This window comes from Curcuma longa, chromosome 1 (assembly GCF_044706935.1).
Source record: "Curcuma longa cultivar G26 ecotype Majalengka, Jawa Barat chromosome 1, ITB_CL_G26_1.1, whole genome shotgun sequence".
Taxonomy (NCBI): Eukaryota; Viridiplantae; Streptophyta; class Magnoliopsida; order Zingiberales; family Zingiberaceae; genus Curcuma; species Curcuma longa.
The window spans coordinates 21,269,858-21,287,884 of record NC_133861.1 but is presented as its reverse complement, the minus strand read 5'-3'; the positions used below and the strand labels follow the sequence as shown (position 1 = coordinate 21,287,884).

Here is an 18,027-nt window from a genome sequence, read left to right as displayed (position 1 = left end):
TGATAAAATGTTGACTCTTTCATACATAATTTTTGGACTATGAATATTTATGACTCAAATTTAAACATAATTTTTAAAATTAAAATTTACATCTCACAATGACTAAAATCTGATTTATTTATTTTAATTGAATTTTTACTTGATAGATAGTGTGTGAGATTATCAACTAGTTTATACTAATAATAATTATCATTATCCTGGTGATATAATTGGAAAAAATAAACTCAAAATATTTGATAAAATGTGGACTCTTTCATACATAATTTTTGGACTGTGAATATTTATGGCTCAAATTTAAACATAATTTTTAAAATTAAAATTTACATCTTACAAGGGCTAAAATCAACTTGTAAATATCAGATAAAATTTACATTTTTTTTCTTATTTTGCTCTTTTTTAGTTTCTCAAAATTAGTTTTTAAATTTATTTTTTAAAGTAAATTCTGTAAAAAAATATTTTATTAGTTTTTCTTTCAAATATCTAGTAAAATGAATCTGCAATCATTTAAATATAGCTTTTATTTAGTACTTCAGGAAAAATTGTAAATTATAAATTATAAATTTGAATTTTGAACATATCAAATAAATATAATAAAACATTCCTGAATTAATTTAACAATTTTTTTACCACTCCGATGTTTTGATATTTTCTGTCGCTCTCGAAGATTTGTTCTCTCATATATTATTCTGAGAGAAGAGGTGACCGATCTAAGGTGGCTTGGTTCGCTCTTTCCACGCGTCGTTTCCAAGCTTCCTTCTTCCTCTCCGCCTCCCCTTCATATAGAATCCGTCTCCCTCATTTGATCTTCCAGATTCCTACCCTCTTGCTTCCCCCTCGCACCAGTCCAGCGATGGCTGGGGTTCTCCTATCTCGCTCCTCCTCTCGCCTCTCCTCCTGCTCATCTCTCACCAGGTCGGCCTGCCTCTTACCATCGATCTCCCCCTCGTCTCCCCCGCCTCCGCAGCCCCCGCGCCCTCCTGTCTCCCTGCCTCCCGCCCGCCACCTCGCCGATCGGCGGTCTCCGATCAGCCAACGCGCCCTCGTCCGCTCCTACGCCTCCGTCGTCGACCGATTCGAGCGCCGGTTCGCCACCATGGGTATTCTTCATCGGCTTTTATATCTCGGATCTGTTGCTTTCCTTGACCAGATCTGATGTTATTTCTTCCGTCTGAGTTTTGTAGCGACGAGAAACTCCTACGAGAGCATCTTGACGGCGTTGCCGAAGCCAGGAGGTGGGGAGTTTGGGAAGTACTACAGCTTGCCGGCGCTCACTGACTCCAGGATCGGTGAGGCTTTCTCTGGGGCTATTCTTTTTCTTGTGTTATTGTTGTTGTATTGATTTGGACTGTTGTGGTGATTTTTTTTTAGATCGGCTGCCGTACTCGATAAGGATTCTTTTGGAATCGGCAATTCGGAATTGTGACGAGTTCCAGGTGACTGGTAAGGACGTAGAAAAGATCTTGGACTGGGAGAACACCTCGCCCAAGCAAGTTGAGATCCCTTTCAAACCTGCTCGTGTTCTCCTTCAGGTTTGTTCTATACGTTCATCATCCTTGATGTTTGGCAAAACTATTGTAATTACAGAATTTTACTAGAATTTACAGAAACTTTGTTTTTTTTGGATGATTGAGAACCTTATGTAACAGAAGATGTCAAATTGATATCAATCGCCTTTCTTGTGTCAAGCCTGTAAGGAGAACGGCAATGTAAATTAGAAAATAAGCCAAGAGATTGTCATCATGTTATCCAATTGAACCTATCCTGGATCCAGGATTTTTCATACTGATTGATAGGATTTGGACAGGTTGTTGACCAATTCATCATATTTGTTACAAGAGATTAAAACTTAAAAGATTCATGTTTTACTTGGGTATGCTTATTATTCTCATATTTGGATCTCATGCATCCATCGCTTAGTCTCCTATATTTCCACCTTCTAGGAAGTTCTAATTCTAAATCTAAAGTGGGCCTCAAGACATGTGTATGCACACACATTTGCCTCCCGTAGTTTGTGGATGATTGTATTGGAAACTATAATGCTAAGAGAGACACATCTTACACATCTTACTTGCTAATTTGACATGTAGGCAGATGTATCTTGCTTCCTAATCAGTTGATGGGCTTGCTGCTCATTTTATGTTTGTTTCAAAGTGTGTAAAAGTGGCATGTTCATCCACAACTTTTATGTAATATAAATGACGTCAGGGAATGGATTTTATTTTCTTTAAGTCAATACACTTAAAAGAGAGATGATTGGATAGATAACAAATACTTGTAATCTGTTCTCAAAAGTTCTCAAATTGTACTGATTAACTATGTTAGCTTTACTTCTGAAGTATCGAAGCTACTTGGTCTAATATTGCAGAGAGAATAGATGATGATTGTGGTGATCTTGTTTTGTTTCCTGCTTATTGTAGTAAATTTCTTTGCTTTACCATGTTAGCTGACAATTGAAAGAGAACATGTATGCCACACCTTTTTGTTTAAAAAATGTCTGTCAATGTAATTGGGAAATTAAAGAAACATAATTTATTTAACATTTTCCTTTATTAATATGATCTATATCTTTATGGATCTTGAATTTGTTTGTGGCAGGATTTCACTGGAGTTCCAGCTGTTGTTGACCTTGCCTGCATGCGAGATGCTATGAAGAAGCTCGGAAGTGATCCAAAGAAAATCAATCCTTTAGTAAGTGCTATATACTATTACTTAGATTATCCCTTACGTGGATCTCTTTTGTCCATTTTGTGGGGCATGTTTTCTCTTCTTTATCGTTAACTTCCAAAATGCATTTCGATACTCTTTTCCAGCATTCAATGGTTAGTGCTCCTTTTTCAAGAACATAAGGTGTAAGGTGCCAAGTTTGTACTGAACTTCCACTTTCTGAATTGAAGATATGTACCTCAGATGAGGTGCATTCGTTTCTTTAGTTGACTGGTTGACTCACATAAACCAATCGAATTGAGAGCTTTGTGGGCATTTCTTTGTGATTGAATCTTGAATTAACCAATACTTTGCATATGGCCTCTAAAACTGAAGAGCAAAATCATTGCATTTTAGGAATAGTAACCCCTTCTCAATATTGCCAGATTATTATTTGAGAACTCTGTAATAAGTGTAAAGTTAAAATTTTTTTCTCAAATTTAACATATACTTCTAGAAACAGTCAAACTAGGGCATGGTTGGACTTGAATATTCTTTTAGTCAGAAAACTTATGCTGCAACTGATAATGTGGATGTTTGATTTATCTTCCTAGCTAGTTCTACGGAGTCACTTGTAAAAGAAATTTTTTACTCTTTGGTAACGACAGAATGCACAAGTATCATTGTTCTCTGAACTGTGGAATACTAACATTATACTTGTGATGTATGGGACAACATCATCATCATTGTATTTCTCACAACTGTTTGAGGTTGACTGCATGACCAGTCCTTTGCAAAAAAATATCACTAGTAATATTAAAATTGATTATATCTTTTTATCATATTGATTAGTATTTTGTTTGGTCCTCATCTACCCCTTAAATCATCTGCTCAATTAGATTCAACTTTCTATCTAGAGAATCTATGTGTCATCTTTGAACATGTCGTTACCATCTCAATCTATTTTCTCTCATTTTGTCTCAATTAAAATCACACCTAATTGCTTTCAAATATTAGTATTTTGTATAGCCCAACACCATCTTACGGCATCTTTGCTACACACCCTTTTGTACATATATCCGAATAGCCCGACAGTTCAATCCATAATTTTATAGCATCTTATATTACAATCTTATGAAATTTTTTATTTTGCCTTAGGAGCATGACGATCACACGAGACTCTAGAAGCTCCTATCTTTTTTGACTACTCATTTTCTATCTTATTAATCAATGATTTCTTTATCAACATACCCTTAGTATCATTTGAAATAAGAAAACAAAATACATGAAACTATTACAACTAGTAGATAGCAATGCCCTCTATCATCCTTTAGCATTTTTCATTGTTGCAAGTCATTCAACATATATTCCAATTTTCATGCAGATTCCTGTGGATCTTGTTATTGACCACTCGGTGCAAGTTGATGTGGCACGATCAGAAAATGCAGTGCAAGCAAACATGGAACTTGAATTCCAACGCAACAAGGAAAGATTTGGTTTTCTAAAGTGGGGTTCCCATGCGTTCCAAAACATGCTTGTAGTTCCACCAGGGTCTGGTATTGTCCATCAGGTAAATGGATTGTTTTGACCATGAAAACACTATGTTAACTCTGTATTCTGTAAATATTACTCAATAATTTTCTCTTATTCCATTAAGCATTATATATCTTATTAATTTTGAGTTTGGAAATGCCTTCTCCAGGTCAACTTAGAATATCTTGGTCGAGTTGTCCTCAACACTGGAGGAATCCTTTACCCAGACAGTGTTGTTGGTACTGATTCCCACACAACAATGATAGATGGATTAGGTGTTGCTGGCTGGGGTGTAGGTGGAATAGAGGCAGAAGCTGCAATGCTTGGCCAGGTAAGTTTACTATGTTAGCAATATGACAAAAACATTATATGCCTTCATTTGAGCTGGAGAATTTCTTTGATCACAATATTTTCTATCACCCTTTCTTTTCTATTCTTTTTATGTACTGCCTAAGACATTTATATATGTATGATTCTTTGACAGATAGTTTTGTTTTTATCTATGGCAAACTTGCCATAATGTATGCAGTGTAAATTTCTAAATTTCAGTATCTAATGGGATGATTGGTATTTCATAGACTTTTAGTGTTTATGCATATATCTTTAACTACTTTCTGAGATCACAGAACTGTTTGAATTGTGACCAACAAAACATGAAAGGGTCTCTAGAGTGGCATGCAAGGACATGGAAAAAGGAAAAAAAATACTATTGGCAACTACTTTCTCTGGAATTGGGTGTTATGCTTGAAAAAGAAAGGATATATGTCATCTGCATAATAGGCAATTCATGATATATGTCAAAACCTTAGAAACTTATATGGGTGTTTTAGTTTTAAGATTGACTATGATTCGTCCTTCCTATATTTGTGAGTTTCCATAATATAAGTGTATGGGTTGGATAAATTTCCCAAATATGAGCCATCTTGTTGGAACATGGAAAACCTTTTAACTTTTTCCTTGGAGTGTCTTAGCAGGTGTCAATCCTTTTTGACATCCATTTTTTCCTTGATTATAGATAGATCAAACCAACCAGGCCACTGCTTGTTTGGAACCTTTGTAGTATTTGCTACCTAGTTGTAAATAGATTTTAGGGCTTTCTTGCAGATATACCATACTTATAGGTGATATACATAAAGGTAGAAGAGACTATCTTTGATGGTAACCTTTAAGATTTTCACCTCTAACAGGCTATCAAAGTCTGAGGTTCCGAATAACCTTCTCTTCCTCTCTCTCTTAATCCTTGGTGCAATTTCCAAGTGCAAGTTGCAGATTTGATCTCCATGGGACAATTCATTAAGACAACAACAATAATCAAGCCTTATCCCACTAGGTGGGGTCGACTATATGGATCCTTCTACGTTATTGGGCTTTATCCCTTACTATATCATCATCTATACTTAAATAAATTTTATCTTATTTTATTATTATTAACCAAGTCTTTTTGATTTTTCTCTTTCTCGTTTGATGTGCATAGTTGTCATAGTTTCACATCATCTAATTGGAATATTTATTGGTCGTCTAAGTATATATCCATACCATTTTAAACGTGTCTTTCGGAGTTTTCCCTCAATAGATGGGACTCCGACTTTCTCTTTAATGCTCTCATTTCTTATTTTGTCCATACTCCTATGCCCACATATCCACCTTAACATCTTCATCTTTGCAACTCTTTTTTTCTGCTCATGTGCTTGAGTTATAGTTCAACATTCAATGCCATATAACATAGGACAATTCATTAAGAAACATGTTTAATTGTAGTTCTTGAATTTTTTTTTGTCAAGAAGAATGTCGTAACTGCAACATCGATGGTGCTAATGTTTGATCTCCACGGGACAATTCATGAAGAAAATTCTCATTACCATGGTGATGCAACAACAGGTGATAGGGCAACAGTACGGATGAAATATGCAAGATTAAGTTGGAGAGCTTCAATTAAGATCACTAATGCTTGATTTTTCCCAGGGTCATTTGTTTGTGAGAGAGAGAGAGAGAGATTAAAGAAAAGAACCTGCTCTGTTTGAAGTTGTGTGGGATAAAATTCTATTATTTTAATCATAAAGAGACATGCATATCTATATTGGACTTTGACATAAAACCTAATGACCAATTACCTAATATGGGGCTAAGCTATTGACTAATGCCAGCTGATAACTATTAATTCTAACACCATGCAGTGATGTAGATCATTTTCTTGTTACTATTTTTGCTTACTGAAATTGCTGTTCTATGGTAGTGACATGGTTTGTTCTGCATTGTGATCTATTTATACATATAAAATCATTGAAAAAAAATGTTGAAAGTTCTCACATGGTTTGTCAATGTAACAAATTTTCAGCCAATGAGTATGGTACTTCCTGGAGTTGTTGGTTTCAAGCTCACAGGAAAGTTGAGGAACGGTGTAACAGCTACAGACTTGGTTTTGACTGTGACCCAGATATTACGAAAGCATGGGGTTGTTGGGAAGTTCGTCGAGTTTTATGGTAATGGATTGATGTGTCCCATGACCTTTAATTTGTCTTTTCAATATTTCCAGGGTCTACTTTTCCTCCTAGTCACACTCTTTTTATCCTTGATCCTACTTCACTGCTAATAATTGTAGTATATGTTTTTGATACAGGAGAAGGAATGAGTGAACTTTCTTTGGCAGACCGTGCTACTATTGCAAATATGTCCCCAGAGTATGGAGCAACTATGGGCTTCTTCCCAGTTGATCATGTCACACTGCAATATTTGAAATTGACTGGACGAAGTGATGAAACTGTAATTTCCTTTTAATTTCTGTTTGAGAAGTTTTAAATGCATTCAATAATCATCTTCGTTCTTAGGTTGCCATGATAGAATCCTACTTGCGTGCAAATAAGATGTTTGTTGACTATAGCCAGGTAACTTGCTCTCGACAGTGTTAACTTTAGATGGCAATATTATAGTTGGTTGTTCTGACTCAAGCTCACTTCCAGCCTCAAATTGAAAGAGCATATTCATCCTATTTGGAGTTGAAACTAGAACATGTTGAACCATGTGTATCAGGACCTAAAAGGTAACATATTTGGAAACAAGTTGAACTGTTATACTAGGTTGTAGCTGAATATATCCTTTGTTTTTCAAATAAAATAATATGCAGGCCTCATGATCGAGTCCCTTTGAAGGAAATGAAAGCAGATTGGCAGTCTTGTTTGGATAGCAAAGTTGGTTTCAAGGTATAAAAGAACAATTTTATTGTACTTTCCTATGACCAGTTTTTGCATTGTGCTGTTGCCAAATCACCAATGCTAATCCCAAGCTCATATGAAAAAGATTGATGATTGAGTTAGGGCCAGTAAATGCAGAAATTTATATACTCTGTTCAGATAGACTTTCCTGCATTTGTTGTATGGTTATGTTGTCACCTAATAAGGGATATAACCTTTGCTTAGGATCCAATTGAGAAATAAAAACCACATAGCTGACTCTAATAATTGGGAGCCTGTTAATGTTGTTGCTTAGTGTTGTACTATATGCAATCTTACTTGCAAACAATAGACTTTTCTTTCAATTACTTAATCAGATAACTCCTTCTTTCAATATAGGTACGTGATCAGCTTAACTCTTATCCGTGATCATGCCCTTTTCGTTGCTACAATGTAGTAACTATGCATGCGACAGGGAGGGGTTTAAAGTTCAAAAGCAGACATGCAATATGATGCTTCTTGCAGATCCCCTTAATAATGCTTTCTCTACAACTAACAATATTTTTTGCGAAGAATGAATTCACATGCTTCCTTTACAATTTATTTGAGTTCTTCTTAAGAGTATATATTGACATCATGCTACATTTCCCTTCATGTCATACATAATATTTCATATGTATTCGTTAGCTATCAGAGTATTCAAAACCACTAGAAAGTCTTTCATGTAAGTAACAGAAGAAAGTCATCAGCAGAATGCACATGTAGTTCACCTTATTATTCTTCACTGTTCAGTTCATGTAGGGGCGGACTTATTTTGCAATATCTGTTTTTATGAATTTTTATAATGTCTAGATTGAATATTCTTCTTTGGTTTTCTCTTTCATTGTATACCTACTTTCTAGGGTTTTGCTGTTCCAAAAGACTCCCAGAATAAAGTTGCAGAATTCACTTTCCATGATACACCTGCCCAGATAAAGCATGGTGATGTTGTCATTGCTGCAATTACTAGTTGCACAAACACATCAAATCCTAGTGTAATGCTTGGAGCTGCTCTGGTTGCAAAGAAAGCTTGTGAGCTAGGCCTGGAGGTTGGCATACATTAATTATTGCATTTTATTTTGATATATGAATAATGCATACTTTCAGTTGTCCTCTTTCGTATTTGATTATGGTCTTACTTATAATCTGACTGCAGAATTATGTGATAAAATTCCAAACAGATGTGTGCTACAATTAATTTCTTGGTTTGAAATAAGACTAGTTGGAAATTCTGACACATTGGTCAATTATCATGTTTATATCACCATCGCATGAATCATGAAATGATGTTTTGCTTCTTGGAGGGGATCTTCTTTTACAAATAGCTGTCTGCTACATGCTAGTTTGCTTTAATACAACATAGAGTCATGCTTCTCAAACTATTTGGGATTCATAAATGGATATTGTTACCATCATTAAAATCTCTCTGAAATGTCGTGCTGATATTATCAATATGAGCCATTAAATGTTCAACCTATGACTTGGATAAATACAATCCCTATGGGTAAAGTTCAGAGCATATGTAAATATGCAAAAAAAAAAAAAATGATTCCTTAATATAATGGATTCTGTCATATTTTATCAGGTAAAGCCATGGATTAAGACAAGTCTTGCTCCTGGTTCTGGAGTTGTAACCAGATACCTTGAAAAGAGGTAGTTTCAATGATGATGCAATATTCCCGTATATAACTTCCTTGACTCTTCATTTGAATCTGGGATATTTGTTTCAGTGGTCTTCAGAAGTACTTAAACCAACTTGGCTTCAATATAGTTGGGTATGGTTGCACCACCTGCATTGGAAATTCTGGTGACCTTGATGCGTCTGTGTCAGCTGCAATATCAGAGAATGGTGATATTTTAGTTCTTTTATTTTATATTCCACTTATTTTTCTCTTTGAGAGGAATTCTGAAGTCCGCTCTACTTCAGACATAGTTGCAGCTGCCGTCTTATCTGGAAATAGGAACTTTGAGGGACGTGTACATCCTTTGACCAGAGCCAATTATCTTGCATCACCTCCCCTTGTTGTAGCATATGCTCTTGCTGGCACGGTATGCATGACTGCTAATTTATGTCCTATTTCGGCAAAATCACGAACTGATTACACTTATTTGGCAACAATATTAACATAATGTTGGAAGCAGTAGTGAATCAGGTGTAATTTTTAGTTTAACCTTTGTGGTGTCATTTTCTTATGTCTGTCAAATATCCCATAAATATAAAGGAGAGCCTAAAGGAAGTCACACATAAATTCTAAATTCACAAAAATCCATGTACACAGGAAAAACAATGTTAAACATTAATAGATTAAAGTTAGACCATTTAGGGATTTCTAATTTTTTGGTTTTTAATTATTTTAGGAAGCCATATAAACCCGTTTTGTGACATTCTTTCCAAAGGTTTTGAAACAAATTTTGTTATTTCATAGTTTGTCTCATAACATTTGTAATTTATATAGTAAAACCACCTCACACTAAATATATTTATTTAATTATTCCATAGTTGATAAAAGTTATGAATATGAATAGTTTAAAACTAATTTGAGAATTTATTATGTTTTTATAAAATGAATTTGTAGGAATACTCATTGAATGAGTCAATAAGTAATAAAGTTAATTTTCAAAAATATACTTGTGTAGTGGAACTGTTGTTGTGAAAATATAAACTGTTTTATGTTATTCATAATGCCAAATTTGAATTAAACAAAAAGCAAGCATAGAACAATTATTGTACCCTTAAAGATTTAGATGCAATTTATGGAACTGTAAGATTTGGGAATCCTTGAGTTGGATCAATTGGATTTGGATTGAAGATATTACCTGTTAATTTTGAATGGCAATTATATATAATTTTTGATAATTAAATCTTTTTCTTTGCCAAGGTTTGTAGTATGCTGCTCTTGTGAGAAATTTTATCCCCCCCCCCCCCCCCCCCCCCCCCCCCCCCCCCCCCCCCCTTTGTCATTGTCAAGGATCCAATATGCTTATTTGATACAATCATGCAGAAGGCTGTGTAAAGCAATCGTTTGTTTTTGCTCTGGAGACATGATGAAACAATTTGCATTTGCTTGCTCAATGAGAATCATCTTGCAGGTTGACATTGACTTTGAAAAAGAACCCATAGGGACTTCCAAGGATGGCAAGAAGGTTTACTTCAAAGATATTTGGCCTACTTCTGAAGAGATAGCAGATGTGAGATACTTGGTCCTGGTCCCTTTTTCCGTTTATAACTTCATCAGAAAGGCTTGGTGAAAATTTTGCTCTTTTGTTACTTCAGGTTGTACAATCTAGTGTGTTGCCAGACATGTTTAAGAATACTTATGAGGCAATAACCAAAGGCAATCCCATGTGGAATCAGCTCTCTGTTCCACCAAGCACAGAGTACACTTGGGATTCTACATCAACATACATTCATGAACCTCCCTACTTCAAGGACATGACGATATCACCTCCTGGCCCGTACCCTGTTAAAGATGCTTATTGCTTGCTTAACTTTGGTGATAGTATTACAACAGATCACATTTCACCAGCCGGAAGCATCCACAAGGATAGTCCAGCTGCCAAATACTTGGTGGAGCGTGGTGTCAACCCAAAAGACTTCAACTCATATGGGAGTCGCCGTGGAAATGATGAGGTGATGGCGAGGGGAACATTTGCCAACATTCGCATAGTTAACAAGCTCTTGAAAGGAGAAGTTGGTCCTAAAACAATTCACATCCCCACAGGGGAGAAACTGTCAGTGTTTGATGTTGCTACGGTAAGCTAGTTATTCAATGTTGTTTATAGCCCTAATCTGCACCTTAACATATTTTACTGGATGTTGCATGAATCTGTCTGTACGTATGGCAATCGGTTCCATTTGCTGATGTTTTGTACTTTGTCTGCAGAGATATAAAAGTCAAGGCCACGATACCATAATATTGGCAGGTGAAGAATATGGAAGTGGAAGTTCTCGTGACTGGGCTGCTAAAGGGCCGATGCTTCAGGTACTTCATCTCATAGGTAGTCATTACTGTCAAACTGTGCATCCTCATTGTAGGTGAGGATTTTCCATCACTACAAATGTCGTCAAAACACGCGCGATGTTGCAGGGTGTCAAAGCGGTTATAGCTAAGAGCTTCGAGAGAATACATCGTAGCAATCTGGTGGGCATGGGAATTGTTCCCTTGTGTTTCAAGCCTGGAGAGGATGCAGACACCCTCGGATTGACAGGCCATGAACGTTACACTATCCACCTTCCAGACAATGTGACTAATATTAAACCTGGCCAGGATGTCACAGTCACCACGGACACTGGCAAGTCGTTCACGTGCATTGTTCGCTTTGACACTGAGGTATAAACAAGACTTCCAATTATTTCTTACACTTAAACAAGTTTTTTGGTAGCACTCAGTAGTTGTTTCTACTTGACGGCACAGGTGGAGCTTGCATACTACAACCATGGTGGAATTCTTCCGTATGTCCTTAGGAGCTTGATCAACACCCAAAATTAGTCTATTTTTATGCACACGATACTAATGAGGAGCTGTTGCGGCACAATGGCATTTTTTGGTTGTCATTCCATTGGTAACAATTGATCTAGCGGATTTACCAACGCTGCCCAAGAAATAAAAAGAAAGCGGAATAGCGAGCTCAGTGCTTGAATTTATAGCACTCACGATAACTATTTGATTATTCATTCTTTCCCATGGTCAAACAATGGCTAAATTATGCATTTTTATACTGGGTCAAACCTTGCTTGTTTACCAATAAACTTTTCATCGGAACCAGCAGCGGAGATAATGGTACCCGTGCTTGGATAAACTCGATGACCGTGCTTGGATAATTTGCTCATTAATTTTGGTGTGTCTATTTAGATTGTCAACCTAACTAAAAGATAGTTCGTATATGTTAGCTCTATTTCTGCACGCTACTTGTGCCACTTTTGGTTTATTGTTTTAATTTCCAGTCGAAGACATCTTATTAGAGAACGACGAATTTTCTCCATTAGATACAAAACAATACTAAGGTTTAACTCTGCATATTTGTCGTTATTGCTCCGTGGGATGTATATATATATATATATATAATACTGCTATTCTGAGCGCCGAACGGTGAGCGACTCCTGCGCGCTGCCTACGTGGCTTTTCCACATCAGCATTAATTAAGCGTCGAAAAGCAACGCAGCTGAGTCTTATAGGGTTCTCGGTTTTTACACGTGCGTAGCACGTGCAAACTTTTCCCCCAAAACCCCATTCCCGCTCCCTCCGACCTGCGCCCGCCTCTTCTTCCTCATCCGACCGGCGCCCGCTCCCTCCTCCTCGTCGGCCCCCTCCTCCTCCTCGCCAAAAACCCTCGCTGCTCGAAGCCTCCGCCTCTTCTTCCTCCTCCGACCGGCGATTCCTCCTCCACCCGCGCTGCTCGAAGCCCCCGCCTCTTCTTCCTCCTTCGGCGATTCCTCCTCCAACCGCGCTGCTCGAAGCGCCGCCGCGCTCTGCTCTCTTCTCCCTTTGCTCGCCGTCGCGCCCTCTGCTCGCCTCTCCCTCTGCTCGCCGCCGCGCCCTCTGCTCGCCTCTCCCTCTCGTCGCCCCTTGTCGCCGCCCCATCGCCGCCGATCTCGCAGCTCGACGAGAGAGCTGACGACGTCGTCGCCTCTCGTCCTGAGAGAGCTCGTCGCCGGCGTCGCCTCCCCGTCCTGATCGCCGCCGTCGCCACGTCCCGTCATCTTCATTTAGGTTTTAGGGTTTCTAACCCTAAATCCCAAAAACGCCTATTGGGTTCATTGGGTTTTGTCAAGTAAAAAAGATCGATGAAGCATTCCTGATTTTTCGGATCCTGATGCAGGCCAAGATCGATCCAACTCCTCCCAGTTGTGCACTCCTTATCAATTACCTATGCAGGAGTTGGAAGCTAGAATCAGCATTGGATGTTATGTTCTACACCTTGGACACGGGATTCATCTTCGACATGCCAGTGGCAAATAGCTTGTTGAAGAAGCTCTGCCTGCGGAACAAGAAGGATGCTGCCCTAGAACTCGCAGAAAGGATGCATCTTTCGGGGTATGATATGTATGATTATCTCCGTCTCCGAGCAACCACAGAAATTCTGTTGTATGGCTGAGTGAGAGATGAATTGTGATGCTACACCTTGGACGAGTGATTGATAACCATTGTTGAAGTAGACATTTGTGGGTTTCTGCAAGCCACATCCACTTTCTGTAACATTAATAAGGAACTGGTTATTGAAAAAATATATATGATTTCGAGTTTTGTTGCCCATGAGTTTATTCTTTATGTAATTATCAAAATGTTATGAAAATAAGTTTCAGGATAATTAGATAATGTTTAACTTAATTGAGATTTTGACATACACTCAGTTGTACAAAAGATTGCCATAAAAATTGAAGCTGCCAAAGAATTTCAGAAAATCATCTACCCAGTTGAATCTACAGGAGCAACTGTAGAATTGAGAAATTTACCAACTGGAAAATATCTTATGATTTCACATAATTGTTTAGCTTTATCCATGCACCTATGAGCATTATATAATTGCATGAGCACATTTAATACCATTTCACCAACAAAAACAAACATGGACAACCAATTATCTCTCTCAGTAACAATTCCAGCAAATGCCTTCTCTTCTCCGGATTAGCCAACAAAGCTCAATTATGGCTTAACAAAAAAGATATTATTTTTGTCTCAAATTTTCTTATCAAAGTTTCTTTCCGTCCATTTATTATTATCAGTGGGTTTTTGGATCTTCTGCACGTACATGCATCTGCAAACAGATAGGTATGCTACTCCATCTCCTCAGATGCAGCTCGAATTGGTGAAGGATAACTGCAGGGATCGGAGAAGGGAGGTTTATTTCATTTCAACAACAATTTGTCCCAGTATGCAATTGTGTTTCGAAATGATTCAAAGAATGTATATTAATTGAACAATTCTGTACTACAATGTGCTGAACAATTAAAACTTAGTGCATCCTGGTGGCATTCAGAAACTTCTCAAAATACTACAATGTGTTGAACAATTAAAACTTAGCTGCTCATGCAATAAAGTTCCATTTCTATGAGTTTCTTTACAACTTAAAACTTCAGGCAAAGTGGCCACAACTTTAACGTGCAGTAAAGTTCAATTTCCACATCTTTACAATTTAAGAAGAGAGCAACTGATGTTCAATTTCCACATCTTTAACAAGCAGTAACATATAACTAAATAAAGTTGTTCCAATGCAGAACTCTTAAGGTAAATCAGTTGTTCCATTGCTACGAACCCCCCCATCGCGAAACCCAGCAGCTCCATAACGAAAGCCGGCACCTCATCCCAGCCTGTAAGCAATGAAACATCAAACATGATTTAGAATGTTGCTACTAGAAAAGCAAAATAAGCAGTAAAATTAGCAATTCATATTTCCATAAAACAAGTATAAATTCTCAATTCCTAATTATAAGAAGATATTATACCATGAGTGAGTATAAATTCATGTCCTGAGGAAATATAATCAAGTCCTGTGCTTCACCAAGACTCCTCACGCATAACATGGCATGCTTTCATTGTCATTCCAACAACAAATTCTTTAAGAGGCAGCCTTGCAGGAGCGTTCTCAGAATACACGGGAGAAAGAAAAAGTATGTTTGCAGACCTGCAAATATGATGAGAACAGTTAAACTACCAAAATCATGAAGTAAACAAAATATGTTTGCACAGACCTACATTCATATAATACTAGTCATTAGACAGGAGCAGTGGCCTTACACATCTTTTTGAAACCAAAATCATGAGGAATCACAGTATAGAATTCTCTGCAAAAATAAATCTTAGAATATGAGAACAGATATTTACCACTGTAACTAAAAAGAATAATAAAATGCAGAAATTGACAGGTGAGAACAGTTAAACTACCACATTAAGTAAACAAAAAATTGCATGAAGACATGTGCTCATCATTAATTCTGAGGCATGTTGTTAGAACCTGCAAAATAAAGGCAATTATTAACTTCAATTTCTCAATTAATCAACGACTTTAATTTTCTAAATTGAGACTTGTATATTACCAAATCTAGAAGTCAAATCTTCTTCGTTTGTGTTGTCGTCGCTGTTATCATCATCATCATCTATAGTTGATCTGGTAATAACAACATCATTATATTTACAAAATTTATTTAAAATTATTATGTAAATAAATTTAGCATACAAATATAGAAATAATTGGCACATACCTTTGCTGCAAAATCGGGCAATTACGCTTATCATGAGACACCCCCCGATGGCCACATCCATGACATAACCTGGATTTTGAGGTTGCCTTCTCCTTTGACGATTTCAATCTTTTTCCACATCCTTTTGTTCTTACTAAAGAAGGATCAATAATACCAAGGGTGCCATCCATGGAATTCTTTCTTTGACTACCAATGTTGCATGTTTTACTAATGTTCATGTCTTGAATTTTGCTGTGGATACAATTGAATTGTTCCTCCAAAAAAGATGTCCCCTCATCAGTCAAAGATGCATCTTCAATTAATAATGAAGCTTTATAGGATAACCTTGAAAGCCTTGACATCAAAAACTTTTTTGGATCATTGATGGAAAGTTGATCTTCCCCCAAAACATAATTTGCTCCAACCTTTGCATCTCGTGTCCATCGTTTGAGTATATACTGTTCAGGTAAATGAAAGACTTGGGTGATGCGAAAAAAGGCTAACATATGCCTGCATGGAATGCCCTCAAACTCAAATTTTCTACAGCTACAAGATATGTAGTCCTTTTGTTTGTCATGAGTGAGTAATCTTGATTTGGAAGAAGAACAACTTTGAAATTTCATCACATTATAAATCACTAAATCTTCTCCTATAGATGCTTGTTGCACATAATAACTATGGCTCTCACTAATTTCATTTTGAAACTCCAACCATTTCTTTTTTGTATACACCTTAACCATTTGAATTTCCATTGGCCAATTTGTCTTAGTCCTGGGATGCTCATTAATATCAACATGATCAGCAACTAATTCATTGTGTCTTATATGTCTCACTGCCCTATTGAAACGGATAATAAAATCAATCAATGAATTCTTATTTGATATGTACCTCTTAAAAAATGCATGTGAGCTTTCAGATCTCTGACTGCTTGACATTCCAGCACAAAATACATGGCTAAAATAGGCTGGCACCCACTTTTGTCGCAATTCATACATCAATGACAACCAATCATTATTCTGTAAGTTAGCACATTTGACAACATCTTCCCATGACTTCTCAAATTCATCAGGCGTTGTAGAATTTGCAATGACATTCTTTAGGCTTTGATAGTAATCACGAAAAATCAAAGGAGGTAATTTATCTGAAAATTTATTCAATATGTGCCACAAGCAATATCGATGCACCGTATTAGGGAAAACTTGTGCAATAGCTTTTGTCATAGCAAGATCTTGGTCGGTGATGATCACATTTGGTGCTCCTTTAGGCATGGCTTCTATGAACTTGTTAAACAACCAAATAAAGGAATCACTTTTTTCATCACTTATAAAACCGCAACCAAAAAGAATTGTCTGATGATGATGATTAACTCCTACAAATGGTGCAAAAATCAACCCATATTTATTGGTGTTATATGTTGTATCAAATACAACTACATCACCAAATACAATGTTAGCCGTCCTTGATACATGATCAGCCCAAAAACATCTACTGAATCTGTTATTTGAATCAGTCTCATAATCAAAGAAAAACATTGAATTTTTTTCCTTCTCAGCTGCAAAAAACTCAATCAATGTTTCAGCATCAATACCCTTTAGTTCATCTCTTTGTTGTTGGTCAAAGTTTCTAAGATCTTTTTCTGTACAACCTACCCGCTCGGGCCCCCCACACTCTATCTCAAAAATTCGCATTTGTTGACATGTTGGCACATTGGCCTCAGAAAATTGTTGAGTCAATGCTTTCTTTGCTGATGAAATATGACGATGTGAGCGAAGCAAATGTACTTTTGAAGGAGTCGAGAGTGTATGATTATGACTCTCAATGATGTTACTGATAACCCAATTAGGTCCAGTTTGTTCTTTTACTAATGAAATATGTGACTTACAACCAGTTCTAGTATCACTGCGGGCTCTTTCCGTAGATTGTTGATCCCTCATTTTATCTGTTTGACCTTGTTTAAAACAAACAAATTTCTTCCATACAACTTCATTTGTAATCTTATTTTTTTTGCTATTGCTCATCCTTGCACTAAAACCAGCTTCTCGTGCATATTGATTATAAAACATAAATGCTTCATCTAGAGATGAGAATTCCATACCAACTTTGGGCTTCCGATCATCTGCAACTTGGGGAATATAAATCTGATCATGACCGTAATTTCCTTCCATTGCCGAGGATTAGGGGGACTCTGAGCAGGTTGATATATGCCTGTTTATGTTGTAAAACACAGATTAGTATAGGACAAAATCAAAAGACTCACATATAGTTTTCTGGTATTACTAAACTGACCTTTGAGATTACAATTACAAGTGTTGATCCAAGCTCAGGCCCAAGCTGTGCAATTTGATGATCAATTCCAGCTGGGTCTGTATCGACAATTGGCCGAACCCTAGAACAGGAAGAAGGGAAACCCAAACACAGATTAGTGTAGGAAAAAAACAATTGGCCACAAAAACCCATTAACACTAA

The 18,027-nt window shown here is 36.9% G+C and overlaps 3 protein-coding genes across 3 annotated transcripts; 2 read left to right on the top strand and 1 right to left on the bottom strand.

Annotated features, from left to right (window-relative positions):
• Positions 1–812: 812 nt before the first annotated feature.
• LOC141821490 (aconitate hydratase, cytoplasmic-like) lies at positions 813–12,144 on the top strand. The gene is made up of 20 exons (XM_074708910.1): positions 813–1,097; positions 1,182–1,286; positions 1,369–1,529; positions 2,596–2,688; positions 4,028–4,213; positions 4,346–4,507; positions 6,512–6,656; positions 6,794–6,936; positions 7,002–7,058; positions 7,134–7,213; positions 7,298–7,373; positions 8,246–8,431; positions 8,968–9,035; positions 9,113–9,231; positions 9,310–9,431; positions 10,473–10,571; positions 10,657–11,136; positions 11,267–11,365; positions 11,471–11,713; positions 11,798–12,144. The coding sequence occupies exons 1-20, from the start codon at positions 851–853 to the stop codon at positions 11,870–11,872; spliced, it is 2,946 nt and encodes a 981-aa protein (XP_074565011.1). The 5' UTR covers positions 813–850; the 3' UTR covers positions 11,873–12,144.
• Positions 12,145–12,266: 122 nt separating this feature from the next.
• Positions 12,267–13,590, top strand: LOC141826089 (uncharacterized). The gene is made up of 3 exons (XM_074713350.1): positions 12,267–12,313; positions 12,585–13,135; positions 13,203–13,590. Exons 1-3 carry the CDS (start codon positions 12,267–12,269, stop codon positions 13,340–13,342), a joined length of 738 nt encoding a protein of 245 aa, XP_074569451.1. The 3' UTR covers positions 13,343–13,590.
• Positions 13,591–15,309: 1,719 nt separating this feature from the next.
• On the bottom strand, positions 15,310–17,734 carry LOC141826080 (protein FAR1-RELATED SEQUENCE 5-like). The gene is made up of 3 exons (XM_074713339.1): positions 15,583–17,734; positions 15,418–15,488; positions 15,310–15,335 (listed from the first exon to the last, which is right to left on the bottom strand). Exons 1-3 carry the CDS (start codon positions 17,724–17,726, stop codon positions 15,310–15,312), a joined length of 2,241 nt encoding a protein of 746 aa, XP_074569440.1. The 5' UTR covers positions 17,727–17,734.
• Positions 17,735–18,027: the final 293 nt, after the last annotated feature.